Raw genomic sequence first — 24,445 nt, forward strand, 5'->3', positions numbered from 1 at the left:
CTCAGTCATGTTCACACAGGCGACAGCAGCCAAACAGACACTGGCACAGTAAATCGGACCAGCTCAAATTCAAATAGTTTTAATGATGAGTTTTAGATTGAGGATGACACTGCAGAAATCTCAAAATGCCATTCAACATTTGGTATTTGTAAGAATTTATCCAGGTATATCATGTCACTCAATAAGCGTTAGAGGTGCTGATAAGCTGATTTGTTAACCTTCAAACAAAGGCAGGCTAGCTGTTTCCACTCTTTATGGAACTCGTAAGCTAAGCTGGCTGTCACATTCGTCTATCTTTACCATAAAAACACGAGACTGATATCTATCTTCTCATCTGACTCTGCAAGAAAGCAAATAGACATTTCCAAAGATGCAGTGCAATTAGTGTGTACCAACCTGAAGCAGTTGTTGTGGAACTTGTTGTAAGATGCCATGGTAATGAGCCCACCCCAGGCACAGCCCAGAGAGTAGAAGATCTGTGAGGCAGCATCTCCCCACACCTGTAAAACAAACCCACACACAGTCAAAAGCAATGCAGAGAAGGAGAAAGATCAGTTTCTACTTCCAGTTGATTGATCCGTCCGTCTGTGTGATCGATACCTTTGCATCAAGGACCTTGTGCCACTGTGGAGTCAAGTAGTACTTGATGCCGTTGATGGCTCCATCCAGGGTGATGCCACGGATGAACAGGATGGTCAAAACCAAATAGGGGAATGTGGCTGTGAAGTACACCACCTGGATACGCACACAAACACACAGCCCCAAGACAAGGTTGTGAAGTCAATCAATTGAATCAAAAAACTTTTTGATTTATGTAGATAGCTTTTAATAGAGATTAGCTAAATTGTTGTCCGGACCTAAAACTCCTAAAAAAATTATCACTGTTTGTGTTTTGTGTGGACAAACATTCAACTTGTGTGACAAAAGAAACAAATCAGACTGTAAAATGTCAACAGCGAACACATTCGGTATCTACTGTACATCAGAAGCCCCAAAATATTGGCCGATGCCCCAAGAGGCTCATTCGTTGGCAGACAGTAGCCGATAGGCTCCGAGCTTGGGGTTCAGGTGAGGCATTGAGTCAGGAGAAAAATGTTGGGTAAAGGGCTTGGTTGTCCCCACATGGAGAGTATGTGTGTGTGTGTGTGTGTGTGTGTGTGTGTGTGTGTGAGAGAGAGACACTGACCTTTCCAGAGGATTTAACACCCCTGATGAGACACAGAAAGACGACAAACCAGGACACAGCCAGACAGCCCAGGATGGGGAGACGGACCTCTCCAAAGTTTCCAATACCATCAGAGATGTCCAACACATAGTGTCTGAGAGACAGAAGTACACAGAGGAAGAATAAGAGTTGGATATTTAAATATTTTGTATTAACAAGGCTTAAGTTTTCTATTTCAACGAGAGGGACATTTGAAGAAACAAACACTAAAATAGAAGTCCAGCTTTACACTTTTCACTCCACTCGGCAGTGCAAACATTTCATTCTCCAGCAGAAACATGTAATACTTTATGGATGGCCTCCGGACCTTGAAATTTTCATTACTGGCAACGACTCTGCCTTTTCCCCTGATATTTGTCTTTGCTTGGGGCAATAAAAATGCTGCAAGTGTTTCAGGAGTGACCAAACACATCCACAGAGCAAACTTATTCAATGGCTTGTATGTGGCCAGTGTTCCTATGAAAATGTGACTTCTGGAAAGTGACACTGAAAAACGTTATATACGTTATATGCATCCAGTGAGGATAATTACCAGCCACCTACATAACAGTTTGTACTGAGCTGAAGATTCATGGGTAAGTCTAAAGTATAACAACGGGTCAAACACAATGTCATCACAAGTCTGATAGAGCTTAAACATGACCTCTCCCCCTCTCTTTAAAGCTGGCAGATGTACTGCACATGAATCATTATTTGTTTGGGGAAAGGTCGGCTGTGGTTTGTGATGTCAGTAGGTGAAAGGTGAGACAGCTTCAAGCGCCTCAGCCTCTCTCTACCTCCCCCCTCATCCAGCTGATAACCCATTGAATCCTGATCATCCACATGTGTAATGTGACTGAGACAACAATGGATCATCACAGATTTATATTTCTAATCACTACTTCCTTTTTCTCATTGTGCACCCTCAACTAAACAAACACCTGCATATTCCCTCACTGACCTTACACTTCACCTGCCACTGCCGATTGCACCATAAAAAAATAAGGCCCGCAGAGAGCTTCCAGTAAATGGAAATGAAATATGGGAAACCTGCTGCCTGTCGCTGCAGATTGCTCAAAAGCTGCTGTGCTTTCAGTCAAATCTAGTCCAAATATTTAAATGCTTTCCGCAAACACGGGTCATGTTTGAAGTAAGCTTATCTGACAGGTGCAGGGTCAGTTTTGACCTGGGTTTCTTAGGAAAAGCCGACAGGACAGTCCAGTGAGGTTAGTTGCATAACTTGGGAAAAACTAAATGCACACTCAAGACTAAAAACGATTCAAATTATGTTTTTTTGACTATTCGCTTTAACCTTGGCTTTGGGAGTTGAGTTGATCACTTAAGTCACTTTATTTATGACGTTTGTGCTGCGAGGACACAGGATCAGTTCAAATCTGTTATTAAGACTTTTTATATGCAAGTGTCCAAGATCTTTGTCACAAATGCTCATTTTTACATTGTAATAACACAATTAACTCAAGACATTAATTAGAAAAATGTGTTGGTTCTCAGCAAATCCAATGCATTAGTTTAAAACTGAACTTTATTAGTTTTATTTTTTACTTAATTTATTTAACAGTAGTCTCAGATTGTTAAATGGTGCTGTACCCCATCATGAAGTGGAAATTGAAAGCTGTGCCAATCTTCACATAGCCAAGCACGAGTCAGTCATGTACTTAATGCTCTCTTTAGTCAGTGGCCCTGTTCAGACTTGGTATTAACATCCGTCCTGTGGGGTCGATCACAGTGTTGGGTGGCCTTAATAACGCCTGTTCACATCTGATATTAAAATATGTCCTGAATGCTGTCCTGAATGCTTCTCCTGTGACCACTCGTGATCGGATCTCACTTCCCCACTTTATATGCAAATATACATATATGTTATTTGTGTTCATAAAGATCAGATTATGTTGTTTTTACCCAGTCCAAGTTTACCCCCCAGACTACGAGTTGGAAAAAACACCTCTGAGACCATCATCCTGAACACTGAGGTCCCCCAGGGTTGTGTTCTGAGCCCTCTGTTGTTCACCTTGATGACCCAGAACTCATCAAGTTCGCGGATGATGCAACAGTGATGGGATTCATCAGCAACAACGATGACCAGCCTAGAGAGAGGAAGTGAACCAACTCGTTGCCTGGTGTGACAACAACAACAACATGTCACTGAATGTCAGCAACACGAAGGAGATCACTGTTGACTTCAGGAGGAAGCACATGGTACATACTCCAATTAAAATTCATGGCAGTGCTGTGGAATAGGTGGGAGGCACCAACTTCCTGGGGGTGCACATAACAGATGACTTGACAGGGACTACAAAGCACAGCTTCCCTTGTCAAGAGGGCACAGCAACGTCTTCACTTCCTGTGATGTGGGGATGAGGAGAGCAAAACCTCCACCCAGGCAGCCCATGGACTGTTTAACCTTCTGTCCTCTGGCAAACGCTACTGCAGCATGTGGTTCAAACTCACCAAGAGCTTTTTCCCACAGGCCATCAGACTTCTCAATTCCCTATAACAATACAAATGCTGGCCTGATGACTGTTAAACTGCTGAACACACACAGGCAGACACATTTATTCAGCTCCCTTCTAAAATGCTGCTATTCAATGTTTCACCAATGTTTCACCACTCAAGCACCTTATTGAGTATCTCACAAGTGTCAAGTTTACATTACTGTTACAAGTTTACATTTACTGTTACTCCCAGACCGCCTGTGAATTTGGTCCGAGTGATTGGATCTCAGGACATGTTCAGGGCGCAGTTGGATGCGTTCCGACCTGAACTTAGCGCTGACCATTTGTGATCGAATCACCCAGGACGGATGTTAATACCAGGTCTGACCAGGGCCACTAACAAACAACTAATATACACTGCTCCAGAGTTCAAATAGTACAAGTCACAATGTCCCTGGTGCAGCTTGTACTTACTTCCAGTACTCCTCACTGGGGCTGGTCCTCTTGGTGCGGTTGACCACCTCGGTCACCCCCGCCACCAGGCTGGTGGTGGCATTGACCAGGCTGCTGTTGAGCGGGTGGCCACTGCCCAACACCCCGGTGCAGTCCGGCGTGTTCCAGGGGTTGTTGCAGTAGGTCCACGGCAGCAGGCTGGTCATGGACATGAAAAAGTAGTAAAAGGCGATGCAGATGACCACGTTGTAGTAGATGCCGATGTAGGTGGACACCACCATCATGCCGTAACCGACACCTGAAGGGAAAAGAGGAAGGGATGAGAAAAAAATGGAGGAACATCACAGGTACTAAAGGTGATTATGAAAACAGGCAGCTTGATATGGATCTTTTACGATGATATAACCTTTCACCTCTACCTTTACCTTTTTATGATGCACATGATCTATCTTTAGACCACTAGTTCAAAGAAATCAGCAGAATCAATGTGCTACACTCTAAACACACACACATTGGCCTGAACTCAACCTCGACCCATCGCACAAAACAGAACACTAACCTTTGAACATGGGGCTGATCTTCCAGACTCCCAGACATCCCTGGCTGGCGAACTGACCGAAGGACAGCTCGAGGAAGAAGAGAGGAATGCCGCAGAACACCAGCATGATGAAGTACGGCAGCATGAAGGCACCTGGAGGGGTGAAACAACAGGACAAAAACTCAGACACCGTCTTATGTTGGGAGTGCACATAATATACTAAGCTTCCCAATCTGCATATGTATTAAGTATTATATAGAACACAAGAAAAATTTTTGATGATGAAAAAAAATCAAGAACATTTAGGGGACTGATATTCATGTGTGTGCGGAATTTGGTGTTGATCCGAGTAAAAATCTGAATCTTGTCAATTTAAATGTGTTTTTTTAAGGGGACTGTTGGGCCTTGGTCTGAGGTATATACCATTCTAGTTTGTTGGCTAGCAAGATTATACAAAAACTACTGAACAATTATCCTTTTTAAGGCATTTTTCAGCATTTTCACAGATTTTCCACAGTATTCCCTTACAGAGATCTTGATGAAAATAAAAATCTGATATATTCAGATCATACTTAGGGGTCTGATATTTAAGGGGACTGTAGGGCATTGGCGGAGGTATGTGCTCTGCTGAGTAATACTACATAAATAAAACCTGTGACCGTGATCATAAGCTATGATCATGTCATTTAGCCTGTCATCAGGGTATTTCAAAAAACTAAAGATTAAAAAGACCTCATCTGTCACAGTAACATCCCCTGAGCGAGAAGAGAGGTCACTAAATGTGCAGCTGAGCCTGTTCACTGGTGCAGAAACTCTCTGGTGGTTCAGACTGGACCAGAAACCAGACATTCATCCATAGGGAATGTAGTGTGCATGTGTGTGTGTGTGTGTGTGTGTGTGTGTGTGTGTGAGTTTATTTTGTTTGTCTGTATGCGAACTAGGTCATCACAACCAGCTGTGACTGCACAATATCAGAACCTTATCACTCTGGCTGTGTCTGTGTGTGTGTTGCTGGTTAAGCTCAGCTCTCCTGATCCTTAACATAACACCTGCAGCTCTGTGTAAGTTCACTTATGTTGCACATACAGTCCTTGAAGGTCGGCTACCTGTGGGAACACCAAAAAATCTGCAGCATAACCCATGTGAGAGAGATGTCAAGGACGGGTCGGACTCATCGAGTGAGATGACCTCGCTCCTCTAAGAGATGCTAAATCATAGAATGGTTATAGAACACATTTAATCCAGAGTTTTTCGGATGCATTTGACTTGGGAGCAGAATGTCTCAGCAGAAGAGCACGAATACAGTCAAGCCTCATCAAGTTCTTTTGCCTTGTCTACAAAGCGAACGCAGCACAACAGCAGCTGGATCCATTCTATGCACTCAGACACATTTTGACAGCATTCACAGCCCAATAAACAATAATGCTGTTTCACTAAACGTGCTGTCGAACACACTACTCTGAATTGAAGCTGTAGATGTATAAAGCCTGAGCTATTATGTGGCTTGTGCAGACAGCTGCATTCACTAACATGGAACATGGCTGACACATCTGGCCTGTCTGATGTATTGTAGACATTGAAGATTTGATATTCTGTTACACAAAAATACACATTGAGACTCATTTAGGAGAATTGTGCCAGGAACTGTCTATATACAGCAACACACATATTCCTGCTGTATGCATGTATAAATAAATCAAAGCCATATACTGACATTTACAAAGAAACTGTTGTATTTGGTTGATTTAATCGTTGTTACCTCCACCAATAAGGTTATGTTTTCATAACCTTTCATATGGTTATATTTCATTCCATGTTATGTCAGTACTGTGTAAAGAAGCTAGGACTTTAACAATTTACTAATTATTTTATTAATAGCTGGTGCAAAACAGGAGACCTAGCTGTGCACCATTTCCTCCAGTACATATTCTACCTACATATTCTATAGACCTGTTTTTACGAACTGGGTCGAGGAGAGCCATTTTAATTTAACTATATTCATCAGAGTACTTTACATTTTATTGCGTGGTCATGCCTAAAATATTGCTCAATGGGGCTTTTAAGTGTAACTTATAGTTTTGGCTGAGGTCCCTCCTTCTTCAAGGTGGTACCTGAGTGTATATAAGAGATAAAATATTCAAAAATAAAGAGTAGTCCATGCTTGTGCTCAAACTTATTTGACTCAACTAATTTGTTGTTTGGACAGATTTCCATCGCTGCAGCGTCAAGTCATGGTCCTCTCAACGAGACACAAAGAAGTAAAGCTAACAAACCCATAATGAGGACGGGGATATTTCTCTTTTCAACACTACACCTGGCATGATTGGGTCGTTTTGACAGAATGTTTCACATAAGAAAACCTAATTGGAGATTTTTAAAAATCCAAGAGCAGAGGGGAAATCTGACAGCAGACGTTTTACTGTGTGCACAGGACCAGTGTAAGAAGAGTGGTGCGAAATGCTGAAACTGTGACGCAGGAAATGTCCAAGCAATCAAATATCTGCGTGCACAGTTTAAGCAAAAAGAGAGCAAATCTAAGCCCAGGGTTATATTTGAGTGCTGGTGCAGGGTTTCGAGTGAAAGCATTTCACAATCTGAACATGAAATCAATAAGTTCTGCTTTCAAACTGAAACGCTCCCAAATAAAGATCGGAAAAAATTCCCTTTACACATTGTACGTTTTTATTTGTACTTGCCAGCAACAATAAAGGAAATCAGTAACAGCTCGAGAGAAATGAGCGAAGCTCTGTGAGGAAAAACATACCGCCTCCATTTCTGTAGCAGAGATATGGAAACCTCCAGACGTTGCCCAGGCCCACAGCATAGCCCACGCTGGTGAGGACAAACTCAATCTGGTTGCCCCAGTTGCCTCTCCGGGAGTTTTCATCTTTCTTCGCTGGCTCGCCTGGAACTGCTCCGTTCTGCAACAAAGACAGGGAGACGGAGAGAGACAGAGGTGACTTCAGGTGGCAGGGAGGCGAGTGTGTTCCTGAGATAGCGCCGCAGCGGCAGAAGGTCCAGCCACTATAAGCAGGTTAAAACACACCTCATTTATGAGCACAAATCAGAAACGGATGTTCCGATGGAGAAGAGCTTCTTCAGAGGCCTCATTTATCGTGATGTTAGGCGTAGCAATGTTTTCATCAGTATTTAGAAACAACGGTGAACATTAAAACATATTTAGGGGCCGCATGTGGAGTTGAATTATTCATGTGGCATTGCTCGCACTCAGTTATTGAATATTCTCTGTAAAATACTATCTCCTCCACCCAAAGTCTGGCATAAGGTGGGTGTACTGGAGCAGACGCGATGTAAAGTGAAATCAGCGCCTTAAGAACAGCCCATAAGCATTTGGTCTTGTCGTCCTGATTTTCAGCCTCTCCTCTGCTTTCTCCATCACTCCATCTGCTGGCATCAGATGGTCCCTCTCCCCTGACCTCCTCCATAACCTCAGCTGTGTCTGTCCGTCTGCCTGTCTGTATGTGAGTGTGTGTGTGTGTGTGTGTTTGTTGGTGCACATGAAGACACTCGTGCTCTTGCAGAAAAATAAATAATGCTAATTTGAGATCATTTGTACACTTTTTGGTCAAATCTGACCTACTTGGAGGGTAAATAAAGATCAATTCATCAGCCATTAACAAACTATGAACTTAAGTCATGATCTTGGCTATTTTACAAAGATTTATTTCCAATCTGGCAGTTCACAGAGACATGGACACAATGCTGGGGTCAGTACTATGGAAATAGAGTTTGGATACCCGGGCCTGTCTGGACCCAGGCCAGGTTCAGACAAAAGTTTTGAAAATATATTGTAATCTGTAATTTGTTGTAATTTTAAATAAACTATCACACAGTTCTCCGATGAATGTTTGAGGTGGTGGTGTGTATCTTTAGTAAGGATTTGTTGTTATAGCCACTTTCAGACATGAACTTCGGAGAATATTGGCACAAGTGGGTCCGAACTTTCTCCAGTTTTCAACTTGATGAGCAGCTCGGCAGGAAATTCTCCACTCAGACACCGAAATCTCTGGAGGGCATGCAGAGGCAGGACGTATTAACTCTGCTGCAGAGATCATGTTTTTGTTTACAGCACATCGACACCCACATCGGCCCTTATCACCAAAACTCTCTTGAAATCTTCGTCTGTGACTTCTACATGAATGGTACCACTTTTTCATATATATAAATATACATACATACATATATTTTTTTTTTTGTTTTTTGCCATGTTAAACACTGCCACCCACTCGAGGTGAATCCTGCAGAGAATCTCCCGCTGCATTGACACTTGAGCTCATTCGCACATTCTGCTAAGTGTTTACTTGGGGAGCTAGCGGCAAAAACTCTGCATTCTCACATACAGCCTGTCCAGAGAACGTCAGGTGATAATTTGGTGAACAGTGCATGTCTGAAAGAAAGTTAAGTAAATTTTTTGGGGGAGATATTTTTGGGCATTTTAGTTTTTATTTGACAGGACCGTGCAATCGTGAAATGGGAAGACAAGCAGCTAAGACTTAGGTCGGTAACCTGCGGCTGCTACAAGAGGACTTAGGTACCTGTTAAATCAACTTCTATTAAAATATGATGATAAATGGTCTGAAAAAGACTAAAAATATTTGCCTTCTCTGTCCAGGTCAAGACACAGGATAAATATTCAGGTGCACAGATGATCTCACTTTTGCAAAAGAAGCCGAGATTGTTAACTGTTAACTTTTGAACATTGTAAATGTTTTTGCCAGTGGAATTTTGTTGCAGATATGAAAAGGTCTAAAGATTTGTTTGAAAATGTACGAGTCTCTACTGCTGGTCTCTGTGAGTGTGTGGTGTTCTAAGCCCATGAAGGCTGGCCACAGTTGTGATTGACACAATAATAAAAACTTCAGTCATGCAGCCTGTGTTATCTGTGTGTAGCAGAGTCTGCTGCTTGTTGAATGAATGGCCTCATATTTTCTTTGAGCAAAGCTTTCAATCTGACAAAAAAATTTAAATACTGATCATAAATACACACTTTTCCAGGGAGACTGAAAAGAGTGTTTCTGTGAAACGCCCATAGCTACACGCATGTTTTTACAGTTAAAGAGTAAAGAGATTTGATAACAGAACATTTTGTGTGAATAGGTTGTTGCAACAAAGCTTGAATAAGGCAATAAAATAATGTATTTAAGTTATTTATATTACCATATGACACACACACAACTCTCCCGAATTAATGCACTACTTCCGACCCAGAGTGAGACATCTTGTTCATCAGCCAAAAAAACAGCAACAGCTCAGAACAACATCCACATTTTGCCCCCATGGTGCCGTAGTTCAGCTCTGAGGCAGTGCCAAGCCTGACTAATGCGAGTGAGAGAAAAACAATTTGGACAGCAAAACAGCAACAACCACGAAAACACGAACAGCCAACATATTTCCCCCCCAAAGGTCCATAGTCTGTCTTCAAGTCTGACTGTGCTCTCATGTTGGGAGGGCAAAACAAAAAGGCTTTCTCCCGCATCCTTGACCGAGGCTGCAGGTGGGACAGACACCGAGGTCAGCACACACACGTGTTGCTGGCCAGGAGTTGCTCAGAGTGAACCCACGGTCACAGCAGTGCGCGGGGAGAGGCCCCCGGCCACGAGCCTGCTGTCACAGCAGGCCACACATTATGGCGTCATCACCCGCAGTTGACTTTGGAACAGTTCTGAAAAAAAGCATGCAGCTGTGTGCGTTCTCGCCGCACCCGACGCTCGTCTGTGCATCTTATACGACTTCCCTATCAGCAACCAGGTGTGGGCGTCCAAAACATACAAACACACACAACTCAGCCTGATATATATTAACTGATATATGTGAACTGAGAATTGGCCTCATGTGACCAGTGTAATGAGAGCTCCAACAGTTTGTCAGCTAATTCACCTTCCAATCATCATATAATGAATTAGCAGCTATCACGAGAATTAATTTTTATTTAATTTTTTTAAATTAATAAAAATAAAAAATAAATACATTTAAACTTTTATTGTGGAGAGAGCAGAGCGAGGTGACAGGAAATGGGGAGATACAACATACAACCCAGGTCCTGAAAAAGTTTCTCAAATTTGAGAATTTGCTACTTTGTCTTTGACAAAACATGAAAACATTTTGCACATGGATGTTTTCATGTGCCAGAAATAATATCCATATCTACATATATATACATAGATATTTAGTAATAAAGAGAAAACACTTGATATGTTATGAGAAATACCAAAAACTTCTATCTTTTTCTTTCCTTACTTAATCATTCCAGCACATCCACAGTATATAGAATATAAACCATTGTCAGGCAGCGCAGCTATCACATGTCACTTCTCTTGTAACTTGAATAGCATTTGTTGTGTTACTGCTCATACTGAAGCATCCAGCTACAGGAAGAGTCTGGCCAACAGGTTCTCACAGAGAATGTGAACTAGGTGAAGCAGAAGTACAAAAGACAGAGGTAGTAAATTTATAGTCCGAACTGATAGTAAACAATGAGAGGTTGAAAATATTTAATAGGTTTCTCGGGGGGTTTGGGAATCGTCGACATGATCTACAAGTCGGAGCATTTTTAGGACATATATTGGATAAACCCTTGTGGGCAGAAGTCAAAACTTTGCGTTCTTCATGACATCCCTCTCTTCCTTCACTGACCTCGATGTCTGCATCTCTGCCCAGGTGTTGCAGCCTGTGGCGTTGGCTCCCGGGAGCCCCCTGGTCAGTGAGTCAGACACCGACACTCCTCTCTCTCCATATCCCTTCAATTCTCTGTCACGTGCTGCTCTGGGACCATCTGGGCTTTACATAAGACCACACATGTCTTACCCCCCTCTGTCTCTCTCCATTCGGTTTGCAACTTTCCTCTCTTTCCAAGGTCTCTTTCGAGTGAGAGCGCTGACTTGGCTTAAACTCGCGTCTCTCGGCTGCTGCTGCTTAACAGGAAGCAGCCTATTAGACGCATTTAGAGACATTGATTTTGGTTACAGATTTGTGAGTACAGAGGACTTAGTAAGTGAAATAATGTTTCAAGTAGCCTACCTCTTACATGAAGCTCTTCAATGGTGTCACAACATATTTCATAACTTTCCGTAGAGCTCATATCTCCAGTCCAACAGTTCCTTTACATTCAATCAGGCTGCACTTAATTATAGAGAAAATGCAATCACAATAAACCATATTTATAAAGCACTTCTTTAGACCATGTTACAAAGTGCTTAACAGCAAGACGTTCAACCAAAATATCAAAAACCAGACAAGGCCGTAGACAACAAGGTCATTGGCCACATAAGAACTTAAGCAGTAAAAATAACTAAAACTAAATAAATAAAATCTGTATCAATAAAAGCAAATCAAATATTCCCAAATGCTCTCAAAAAGAAAATTGTTTTCAGACAAGATTTAAAAGAAGCTAGAGAGGGAGTGTGTCTGAGTTCAGACTCAGATATCAGTCTCAATATACCTGGGCTTTTTTCCCCGTGAAAACGTCAAAACACACCTCATCTCACAATGTACGATAAAGAGGGAAAAAAATCCTGCATCTGCCCCTGATCTGCATCTGCACCAAAATCGTGGGCCATGCCCCCCCCCCCCACATATTTAATGGAAATCACTTCAGTAGTTTTTGCATAATGCAGCAAACTAACAAACTCCCTGGAAAACATGATGTCCTTGGCGGAGGTAATAATGGACGCTCACTCAGTGGAGATAATTGTATTAAAGTTCAAATCAATTCACTGTGATTTTTACAAGCTCGTGCACAGGTTGCACGTATGGTCTTTGTTTTGGTGAGATCAAGATGAGGTGAGTGATGTTAAAATATAAAAAATGTATGTTGCAGAATTATTTTTCTTATCCATTCTTTAACAGGTCTGGTGTGATGCTCATTTGTGGCTGCTCCCCTTGTCAGAAAATCAACAAGACCTATCACAGATCTGTTCGTTTTGCCCCATAACACCAGGAAGACAGCATCCTAAAATTCCCATGAAAACCGTCGATAGCATGAGATTTTCTTCACAGCTCTTTATTGCTGCTGCACTGTCAACGTCAACTGAAAATGCCCCCACCCTGTCAGTCTCTGCTTTCAAATAATAATCAGATTTAATTTCTTAAGCGATTGTGTCTTGAGGTCTTAGTCACAATCTTGTGTTTCTGACAGTCAAGCTTCAAATTTCAGGATCAGACGTCCAAGATTTCACTGATATCAGCCTGATAAATACAAATCGATCGAAAACTTGCAAAAACAAGGTGAATTAAATAAACCTAAGGGATGATGCACAGGCATTTGCTTGTTAGATGGTTTGTTTGTAAGCAAGATTACACAAAAACAAATTAACCAATTTTCATGAAACTTGAAGATTGAGGGGAAATTAGGAAAAATCCATGAAATTTTGTTGCAGATCCAGAGAAAAGCAGATATTTCCAAGGTGGTTTTTATATGAAAAAAGAGTGCATACCCTCACAAAGGCCAAACAGTCCCCTTATGAAACCACAATTAAATTCACTATGTCTGGATCTTCATTTGGATCAGCACCAAATTGCTCACAATCGCAAATATCAGTCCCCTGACCCATACCACATCCTTCCACCAGGTTTTGTGTTAATCTGCTTTGAAGTTTTTGCATGATACTTGCAAACAAACAAATCAACCAACCAATATTTCCTTGGCCAAGGTAAATGTCGTCTTAATCAAACTTAATTCCTCTTCAGCAGGAGTCTCATTAATATATGTTGGGCCAGTTGCTTACATTCCCCACAAACATTACAGAATATTCTTGTCAGCAGCAGCACAGTGGACCAGTGACTCACAAATCTCTAATCATAATCTCGCAGTTCTGTCCAACACGCTGACGACTCGAACCCTCCTCTGTGCAAAGCTCGTCTTCAAAAGGCTGCCAGCTCAGTGACGAAAATGAGAATGTCTTGTGAGGGCTCAGACTTAACAGTGATTATAAGGTGGGATCAGTGCAATTTACCCTGAAGCATGTCACTCTGCAAAAGACCCACAGGGGTAATGTGACGGGGATATGCTAAAGCGTTTGTAGGCGGGGAGGATGAATGTCACTCACCAACGACAGGCACAGGACTGTTGATGTGTGGAAGTGAAACAAGACATTGATTTAAGAACATAAACATATTTAGCTGCTGAAAGGGTGAAGGTAAACAGCTACAATGTCCACAATCAACACTGTTTACATGAGGCAATGTGGAAAAGCTACATGTAACGGTTAAAATACTTAGGTAAAAGCAACACAATGATAGGTGAAGCTAATAGTTTAGTTTGATATCAAATGAAAAAAACTGGTTAATAAATAAAATAAATAAGATGAATAAATATGTAACATGGTTAAACAGTAAGGTAGAAATAATGGATAAATACAGGGCCTGATCCAGGGGGGGCACTGACAGAAATCTGATTGGCCCCTGAAGTGCCTCTGTCCTGTCAGCCTGTTTATTAAATAAACTCTGAAAGTCTGAAAGCTCTGTCAGAATGTTTCATTGGTGTCAATCACTAACGTGTTTTTTCGGGAAATTATTTTTTTTGAAAGAAATACATTTGATTTTAAACAAAGGAAAATACAAGATGCTCTCTCCCCTCGTGCTTCCTCTTGACTCAGCTGCCTCTCATCCTCCCTCCTGTCAGAGTGCAAAGAGAGCACTTCAGCTTTGCACACACACACTTTTTTTGAGAGACGAGCAAGGACTGTTCAAAAGACCTCTGCTGACAGCTGCAGCCATGTCTGTAAGAGATACTGTCCACTGGAGTGTAGCGAGAAGCACACACACACACACACACACACACACACACACACACACACAGAGAGAGAGAGAGAGAGACATAGAGTATCTGTGTACATATTAATATTTTTTTACTGTGAAAGCTTTCATTAAATGATCTTCTCTTCATTTAAAAGTTGCATCACAAGTGTTGCAACAGTTGCTGTATTTACTCTAAGAGGACAGTTAGTGCATTTCTGCAAAGACCGTATAAGCTCTTCTACAGGATGAAGATAGTTGAGATGGTGACTCTGTGTTGTTTCCTGTCTAAATGAATATCCTTTAGCGACACCTCCTATTGAGCGGTGGCATTTTACTGACGACTCACAGGGGGAGCTGTCTCTGGCTGCACTCGTCTCCTAGAGGAAGGTTTTAGTTGCTCTTTTAAGCAAAACATTTGAACATTTTATGAACTTTGGGTAGATATTGACAGTTAGTGTCATTTGTGTGTCTGCAAGATTCTCACAAACCTGTAATGAGACAGAAAACATAATAAATAGGACTTTAACACTGAGGAAGGGTTGTGATATTTCTCCCACCCACACACTTTTATAATTTCACATGTCTATGATGTCTCAGAGCTCTTCTGGAGGGAAGGCGCCTAAATGCTTGTACATATGCACATTCAAAATCTTGTTTGCCCTCATGTGTGTTCTGTCTATAAATACAACTTTTTTTGTTAAGTTTTTAATCCTATACGTAATCTATAGTACATTCAAATTCTATGTTTGTATTATGAAAATGAACACTGACTCTACACCATAGGCTACTGTGTGAAGAACTTCCTTTTTGTGCAATAAACTAATTTAAAAAAGTAATAAATACGAGGCTGATATTTTGTTTACAATGTTTTTGCTTTTGCTTTATATTACAGACCAATTACTGAGGTTCACCTTTACATTCATTACTGTAACAGGCTACTTCAGTACTGTATTTCAAATACAGGTGAAATTACATGTAATTTTTTCACTTCTATCATTATACACAAACATACAAAAGTTAACTGTTACATAGCAACAGAGTAATGAGCTCCAAAATAATGTGCACCTTCAGAGGAGGGGGGGTGGGGGTCGGGATAAAAGGGACTGAGATCACACCTGATCCAAAACACGCAGAGTCACAAGCATGTGTCCTCGAACTGATGGTGTTGTGTAATGTGTCACCTCGTGACATCATTCATTTTCATAAAACACGCTTTAATGAGCCGTGGTCACAAGGCAGAACATGAATCCTGGGTCAAAACTGTCTCTGCTAATTACTTTAGAAACTGTTATGTTGAACTGGGGAACTAATCAGTGTGTATGGGTCTACGGTCCTGTTGCAAAATAATAATTAAAAAAAATGTTTTTATTTATTTATTTATTTATTCAAAGTACAGATCTAAAGTGCTTCACAATAAGCAAGACAAAAAATCAAAAGGCTTTCAGGTCAAGTATGGTTTGAGGTATTTCTATCAGTGTCTGTATATGTATAAAAATAAGCAAAGAACTCAGATCAAATCAAGAAAGGCTTTTTAGAAATGTTTTTTAAGATGGAGCTTTAAAAGATGGCACTGACTCCGCCTGCCTAATTTCAGACAGGTCATTCGGATCCCTGACTGCTCAGGCTCAGTCTCCTTTGGTTTTTAACCAGGTCTCTAGAACAGAGAGAAGGCCAGAGGATCTCAAGATATGTAATTGTTCATATATGGGAGTAAAAGGTCTCAAATATAATCAGTAGTCAGGCCACGTAGCACCTTAAACATGATCAAAAAGTATCTTAAAATCAAGCCTGAGTTCTAGTCGTTCCAGGGTGTTTTGGTTAAGGCATGAATAAAGACTGTTGCACTTATCAATGCATGAGCAAATTAAAGCATGTACAACAGTTAAAATGGGTCTTGTTTTGGCAAAATCTCTGAAGTGAGACTATTGTGTTTGGGTCTAGTGGCAGTTCACATCCAGCATAATTGGTTTTACCTTGATGGGTGACACAAGTGGAGATATGGTGCCAGTGTTTTGTATATGGGCTAGAATACAGACGTCACTGGGCGCTTGGCACGTCAGCTATATTCGACTGATCTGCACACGACAAAGTTGCCCTTTAATGCAGTCAGAGGCTCATTTGCATTTACACTGCTCTGCTCCATATATCTAAACACTGCAGCTCCAGCAGTCCAATCTTAGTTTGCCTTTTAGGTGGTATGTAGCTGGAGCTGTCTGTACTTCTATTGAATCAGACAAAGGCATGGCAGCACTCCTGACAATAAGCAACAAAGAGCAGAGGAAGCTGTTTGAAGCATGTCAGAATCGGATTCTTGCTGTGAGGAAATAAGACTTGAAGCTGTCCAGTATTTTACATCAGTGTGGGTTTTCATGAAATGCTTATATACTTTTCATGAGAGAGCAAGGTGTCTTCAGCAGCAGAAAATAACCCCTGACGGCAGTAAAGATTGAAATGCTTTGGAAAGACAGATTCTGAGTCTTTCAGACAGGAAGTATTTTTAATACTAGACGTGAAAAACAACTTTAACCAATAGTGCAAATTGGGATGGAAACATGTTGTTTCACTTTCGTGCGAGAAGAAGAAAAAACAACTTGTCATTTAGCAGAGGCTGCCCCAGCCGCGGTTATTTAAAGTGGCACACGTAATCTCCGCTCACTCCACCCACACAGAGTTTAGTAAACATGTCTGTGACTGAATCCACTCGGCTATTATCGGACAAAAAGCCCACCGGATCCCCCCAAAAACAGGCAGCTCAAAGCTCTCATTATGAGTGGGCTGTGAGGTGAGAGTAATAGGCCTTAAGACAGTGTAGACCGTGGCTTCTCAACCTGCTACCACTGGGGCCACATACCAAAAGATCCCTTTGGGCAGGGGCTGAATAAATCCCTGTCCACGGCTGATTAATTGAAACCAATGGATGGGGTGTCAGGAGGAGGAGAGAGGAGGAGGGGGGAAAGTGGAGCCCTGTCAAATGAAGGGTGGGATAGATGGCCGCCCAGAAGCTCGGGGTCAGTTTCAGGTGACATCCCTTCATACATTGAGAAAGTTCCCCGGCATGTCAAGCATCCACTTCACACTCGATACTACAAGGCATCTTGAGAGTGCACACTAAGCTTTCAGGGGCACTTGTTGCTCGGGCTGTTGGTTGAAATTGCACATCCACATGGTGCAGTTGAGCATGTGAAAGGTCAGGGAATACATGCATCAGGGTGTGAAGCAAGTCAGTAGTAAACACCATGTTTGAATGGATTAAGGATAATGAGTAACTGAGGGATCATTTTAATGTACGTGTCTGTGCTGCTCCTTGGAAATAAATAAAGCAGCCTTACTAACAGTTGTTGAGAAATGTATTTTAGTGTATTAGTATTATCACTATTATGATAATCCATCACTGCTCTATTCCCTAGTGGACGTAGCTTTTAATGCTCCAGGTATAAACAAAGCACATAGGCAGTTACTTGATTTAAGTTGCTTCACACAAAGCAAACAAAGGAAATACAAATATGAGCCTTTGAGGATTTATTGTCAATAAAGCACTTATGCACTGAACTCCAGAGAGAGAATGACAGCCTCTGGATTTTCTCCGTCGTTTACACGACAGTCACAGAAGTTTGAAAAAAAAAACTATAAGACTACAAATATCTCAGGATAAAAAAACGGTGCGGTACACATGGAAGACAACAACGAAGTATGCACAATTATCCCTTAAACTCTCAGGCTTTTCCCACCACCTTCACTTTGAGGCCATTCAGCACAAGTATAAACACTGTTGACCTAAAGATATACATGTGACACACAACTGAACCACTTTGACTGAAGCATGCTGAACTAATTATCTAATGTAAAACATCTGAATTCAAGCTTCTGTTCCACAGCTACATTCAATTCCTCTACATAAATCATATGTTTTCATCCAGCATGTCATCCTTACCTGGACATGATTCTCCATGGTGATGCAGAAACAGCATCAGCCCCTCAGATATTCCCCAAAACAGTCTGATGACTGACCCACTTCTCTTCCTCCTTGATACTTAAAGCACCAAACCTACAAGGCTGAAATCTTCAAATGCCTCCCCTGGGGGAAGGGGAAAGGGATCTGGCTGTATGAGTGTCTTTGTAAGAAAGAAAAAAAAGGTGGGAGGCAGGGCTGAGGAGGGCCAGGAAGGGAGGGTGTGGTTGGGGCAAAGGGCAGGGGGTGTGCGATTAAAATCCAAAATCAGCTGAAATTGAATTTCCTGCACCAACAAAGAAAAATGGATAAGAAACTTAAGTGTGAATACGTGTGCACATGGGCACTGAAACGTTTGTTTATTTACAGATTAACCTACTTATGTTTGTTTGCATGTGTGTGTAGGTGCTACAATCGGAGAGGTATTTTGAGAAAGATTGCCTGAGATTAACACCATGATGATTCCACAATTGTCACTAGATTTTCAGTCCTGCCTGCGTGCGCCAGCTACATGAAAGGTCCATGTACATAGCAGGTATTTTTGGTGCTTTTGGTATCTGCAAAGGACCAATGTGCTCTGACAGTCTCTTTTACTGTCCATTGTCTGCGAGTGCAGGATGACAGCACCGCATTAAAGCATCTTGAAGATAAGCTCCAGATAAAATTCAGGAAGAGGCTGTTTTCTAATGCAACAAAGGGATTCAATGAGCGCGGATGAATGACAGAGATGGGAACGACGGAGCGGCAGAGAAGGAGGACGAGAAGAAGAGTTGGAGACAGAGTGGCAGTGATGGTTGATGTGTGCAAGCAGGCAGGTCTAGCTGGAGCCACTGCAGCCGTGTGCACCCACCCATCCCCACCCACACTCCTCCACCCCTCCGCCCTCTCTTGCATGTTCACTCATTTGCTTAACAAGTTCATTTGTGCGTGGGCTTGGATCAGGGTATGGCTGTCAAGTGATGCGCGAGACTGGCCCGCGGAACTGTTGGCCCTCGCAAGCTGTTCACCTGCATCCCTCTCACCCCTGCACACCCTCCCACTCACTCACACGAGTACACATGTCTTTTGGCTTGCCCAAGAGCATAGACATTAAATAAGGCCAGTCGTATGAGTAAATGGTTTTAAATTCTAGTTCAAGTTGCATTATTTCTAAGATATCAGCTGCAAAGCTGAAAATGAAATAGTTAGATGGTTTGTTTTGCTGATTGTAGAGCAGAATAACAGTTTAATGCTAGCTGATTAATCTAGAATATTAGAATTAATTATGATAAATGAGGTATTTGGTATTTGAATTGTTGCTCAGCCAATTCAAGTAGAAGACGTCACATTATTCCTGCAATGGTCCTTTTTCCTGTATGGAGTAAGCGCTTTACAGTACAGTGTTCCCATTCAACCATTTACACAGGGTTTGGGGTTCAGCGTCTTGTCGAAGGACACTTCACTTGACCAGCTGAGCCACAGCTGCGTCATATATAGCGTATCAGTTTGATCTTTGAAAGCGATGAGGAAGCACATCTGTCCATTATCCTGTAAAACACATTTTAGGGTTCTAAAAGGTATCACAACAACCAAAAACAAAGTCCAGCCACATATCTCAGTCCAAGTCACTTATGCATACAAGTTATTATTTTGTTCCAAGAAAACCTCCCAGCCTCTGAAAGCATTTTTATCTCATAGATGGCAATCAAAGTAATATGGGAATAAATCTAATACATTTCCAACAGTGTCCCTCTAACTTATTAATAATTGCTTTAGAAGTCCAGCTTTCTTTGTAATATAAACACACATCAGACTCCATCATCAGTCTTTCTCCATCTGACTTGTTTTCCCCTCATTGTTTCAGCCTTCTTCACCTGAGGCAGTGTTGACAATCCTCATCTCTGTGGAGTTGCCCTCAATCCTCACTGCTGCTTCAACAAAATTGCGCACACACACACACACACACACACACACACCTTCAACAAGCATTATCAGGCCCTTATCATTTTTCCCTGCTAACACAGTGAGCACTCTGCCTCCACGAGACTCATCAACTCTTTTCTCCCCTGGTTCTTGCTTCCTACAAATCCATGACAAAGCTGATGAATAAGCCTCATCAGCCTTTTTCTCCTCACCTCGTTTTCAGAGTTGCTTAATCTTCCCTTCTGCAGCGTGCAGGTTAAAGCGCTGTATCATGTTTGATTACTGGAGAACAAAGACAGTAACAAAGCATCACTAACAGCCTTAGACAAGTATCTCTGACTCAAACAGATGTTGTGATGAGAGCGTGTTCTGATTCTGAATTAATCCTTGTAGTGTACGCTGAATTATAAGGCTGTGCTGGAATGTTTGAGATTCAAAAATTGATTTCAGGTCAACTATTCACACTATGTACTAATTATTTGCAACACGATAACATAACCGCAAAGCTTGTGCGAACACATACAAATAAAGGACATGATGCGATAATAATCAGTGTAAGATGACATTGAAAAGCACATTGCTGTTGTTACATATATATACACAATATAGTGTTTTATAGCCTGAACCCAAACAACAAATGAAGACTACTCAGAGAAACTATCTGAGCACACGGTAACAGTACTTTGGTATTTAGTGTAAGTAATGTTGACACTGTTGGAAGACTTCAATAACAGGTAGAGAAGAGGAAAAACTCAGTACGCTGCACACTGTCGTTGTGGTTGATGGATTTTTGTTGATATTTATTCAGTATGTACACATAAAAAATGTCAGATCCTGCTTTCATAAATGTACCCAAATCTCAGACACCTGTAGAAGTGTTGATACTATGGCATTTAACACATTCTCCTAGTTTTCGACCACTGTGTTCTACATGCACACGAGTCCTTAATTTAAAACACACAAAGACGAGAGGTTCATTCATTTATCAGCTACTGAGATAACTATGTTAAATATGTTGTTTCACAGGTCTTTTATCAAGTAAGAAGACAGATAAATGCTTAAAAGGTGCGTTGCATGTTGCACAATTGATTCCTCATCCCTGCATATTTACAATAATTTGGGGCGTTTCAGCTTCCCTTCAATAAGGGAGTTGTTTACAGTAAAACCTGTCTAAGCATTCACTTGCCCTCTGACGTCTGCAGGTAATGTGATTCAACCAGCAGGTTACATCAATGTGGATTCTGTAGCAACAATGAAGATTAGGATGCGGACACATACAGTAGTAGATGTAGTAGATTGGACATGACAAGAAACTCCTGGCCAGGCAAACCTGATAAACAAACAGACCTCATCACATTATATGGTTAACATGACCTGACTTGAAAAAAATCAGTTTATAGAGAACAACAAACAAAGTCATGAACCAACCCCGTCAAAATGTTCACATTCTGACCCGTGAGTAATCTCTAGTCATTACTACATTGTTAGGCGAAGTAATAATCACATGTAGGGATCATTGATTGGACTACACTGACAAAATCTGTCAGACAGACATTCTTCAAGTGTCCCCATAGAAGTAGGGTTGACTCCTTGGTCTTCTCTAATCTTCAATTAGTTCTTTGTTGGAGTCATTGTTCTGCTGCACTATGAATCTTTCTTCATGAAGATGCAAACCACAGGATGTAGCATGGTGTCTAACTCCAGAGTATACCAACTACCCCCAAACTTGAATATTCCCACCACCATTTTTCAGTGTCACTTTGATACACTGTCTTTCCTGTTCATCTGCTCTATGGCAGTAGCACACTTCTATAACTGGATTCATCAGTAAATAAGACTTTTCCCAGTTATTGCCCGACACAAGTTTCCCTTCCAGGGAAGTGGTTTGGAAACTATGTGTTTACATTTAGTCTGCCTGATCATTCTTTTGAAACGATACAAGCTAATCCAGTTTCTATGTTACAGCTCTAAAATAAATACCTATTCATATTTTATATATCCTGAAGGATGACCCATATCAGTCAGAAAGACAAAGTAGCATTGACTGTGGCACAGTTAGTAGAACCTTCACAGTCAGTTCATTTCAGTTGCAGCCTGAGCTCTTATCGGTTGCGTAGGTTGGATGATGATGATGATGACCCTTCATTGAACCATCCCATGCTGCCAACCTGGACTTCAGCACCACACTAGCCTGAATTTAAAGTGGCATGCTGACAAGAGTGAAGAACACAACAATTGCTCAGTTATTGCCAGTTTGTAAAAAGTCAACTGCAACAGTGTGTTACAGTAGGAGTTCTAAAGCAAGTCAGCACAACCTTTATCTTTGTGCGAGTGCCTTGCATGGAGGCAAAAATGACCTTGACTGCTTTTTGGAAACCTAAATGGTTTGATTTAAAGGTGACTATTGATCTTTTTTCATTCTGACTTTTGTCTGTCTTATTAGGGTTTTTTGTATTTTGGCAAATTGTGATGACCTTAATCAATGTTGCTTCTTATCCAACTTTTTAGTATTTTTGTACTCATGTGTTTCCACTGTGAAGGAGTGGCTCTATAATTTCATTGTACACCCTGTTCAATTACAATAAAGGCATTCTGATCTTATTCTAAAAGGCTCCAGGCTTGAATGATGTTTCCCTATGCCAATGATGGCAATTCACCTTTGTCATGACCCCCACATTCCTAAGTCGGGTGTTTAAGCCTGAATAATGTAACTCTAGCTGGGCTAAGTGTCACTCACTCAACACTCTAAATAGCCAAGGAGTGCTGCTGAAAGAGCAGCTGCTGTTACTACTCACTGTTGTGAAATGGGGTTTAAGTGATATATGACCAACCAATAATTTGTCATGTTTTATAACTGCTGTTATGACTGCTTTATCCCCAGCAGTTGTTATCAGACAAGACAGTAAAGGCACAAATTAACACAGATTGATAACATGAGACGAGCAGAGACAGTGGGGTGAGTGAACCCCGACCGTCTTGCAATGGGATCCCATCAGACATGATGCCTGTCAACATGTGGACCTATTGAGCCAGGATACTGCAAAGCCATCTTCGAACTCACCCTATTTTGAACTCAACAACACACCAACACAGCTGAGACGTTTTGTCTTGCATAGTTAGGTGTCTTGCCAAATTGGTCCACAGACCAACAGACAAAATAAACACCTGCTAAAGCACTCAAAGCTGCCTTTGTGGCAGTTCCCGATAGAGATGGTGTCTTCGGGAACATATTGTGCCATGATGAGACAAATACACTCAGTCGCATGAACAGAAAACAATATTAGCCTGTGTCTGCAGGTCAAAGTAACTCTAATAGATACAATTAGGTAACAGACTGTCACTGTGAAATGAGCAGTAACAGTGTTGAACCACGTTAAGGTCTGAACTCTTTAACCCCAGTCAGAGACAGCCGCATCTCTCCCGTCTTGCCGCCAGCAGTTGTCTGAAACGCTGTCATTTTTAGCGCCCCCATGGTGAGAGGAACTTTCTGAGAGAAGTGACCCTGCAGTTTCTCATTTCACTTTAGTTATTTTGCTGCTTGGAGCTTCTCTCAGGAGCTTGTTTTTCACAGGTAGTGATGATCACAAATACGTGTAGCATTAAACTCTATGTACTTTCATTAAAACCACAAGAGGGGACTTTCTTTCAAAATCTATCTAGATACATACGTACTACACAGGGTTTTGGAGTGTTTCATAGGATAAGCCTCACAGCAAGAAGGTTCCTGGTTCGAATCCCAGCTTGGCCGGGGGTCTTTCTGTGTGGAGTTTGCATGTACTCTTGTCAGCATGGGTTTTCTCAGGCTTCCTTTCACAGCCCAAAGACATGCATTGGGGCTTAAGGTGACTAGAGAATCTAAATCAAACAAAGGAGTGAATGTGTGTGTGATAGCAGTTGTTTGTCTGTGTGTTGACCCTGCGATAAGCTGATGACATGTACCTCGCCTCTTACCCAATGTCTCCAGCTCCCCCATGACCCTCAAAAGATAAGCGGTAGGCTATAGATAATGAATCACTAAAACCTTATATAATATATCAGTCTTTCTACCTATTCCAGACTATGTGCCAAGCTAACAGACAGCTAGCTGTTGCCTTATATTAAGCACACAGGTATGGGAGTGAGAGTGATATTTTCATCCATCTCATACAAAGTGAACTGTATCTCCCCAAATGTCAAACTATTGCTGTATG

At 41.5% G+C, this 24,445-nt stretch overlaps 1 protein-coding gene across 3 annotated transcripts in view; it reads right to left on the bottom strand.

The window, feature by feature from the left end:
* The window catches only part of slc6a9 (solute carrier family 6 member 9), a 73,624-nt gene that overhangs the window by 13,075 nt on the left and 36,104 nt on the right, over positions 1 to 24,445 (bottom strand). For 2 of the 3 annotated variants that reach the window (XM_020108063.2, XM_020108050.2), the window contains 6 exons: positions 7,413 to 7,569; positions 4,670 to 4,801; positions 4,132 to 4,408; positions 1,187 to 1,319; positions 601 to 735; positions 397 to 500 (listed from right to left, as the gene is read on the bottom strand). In XM_020108063.2, coding sequence (XP_019963622.1) covers positions 397 to 500; positions 601 to 735; positions 1,187 to 1,319; positions 4,132 to 4,408; positions 4,670 to 4,801; positions 7,413 to 7,569 — 938 coding nt within the window. Of the gene's footprint in view, positions 1 to 396; positions 501 to 600; positions 736 to 1,186; positions 1,320 to 4,131; positions 4,409 to 4,669; positions 4,802 to 7,412; positions 7,570 to 18,335; positions 18,491 to 24,445 lie in introns of those variants that run through there. The other variant, XM_020108071.2, reaches the window with a different exon arrangement.

Source organism: Paralichthys olivaceus, chromosome 16, assembly GCF_024713975.1.
Source record: "Paralichthys olivaceus isolate ysfri-2021 chromosome 16, ASM2471397v2, whole genome shotgun sequence".
Lineage (NCBI taxonomy): Eukaryota > Metazoa > Chordata > Actinopteri > Pleuronectiformes > Paralichthyidae > Paralichthys > Paralichthys olivaceus.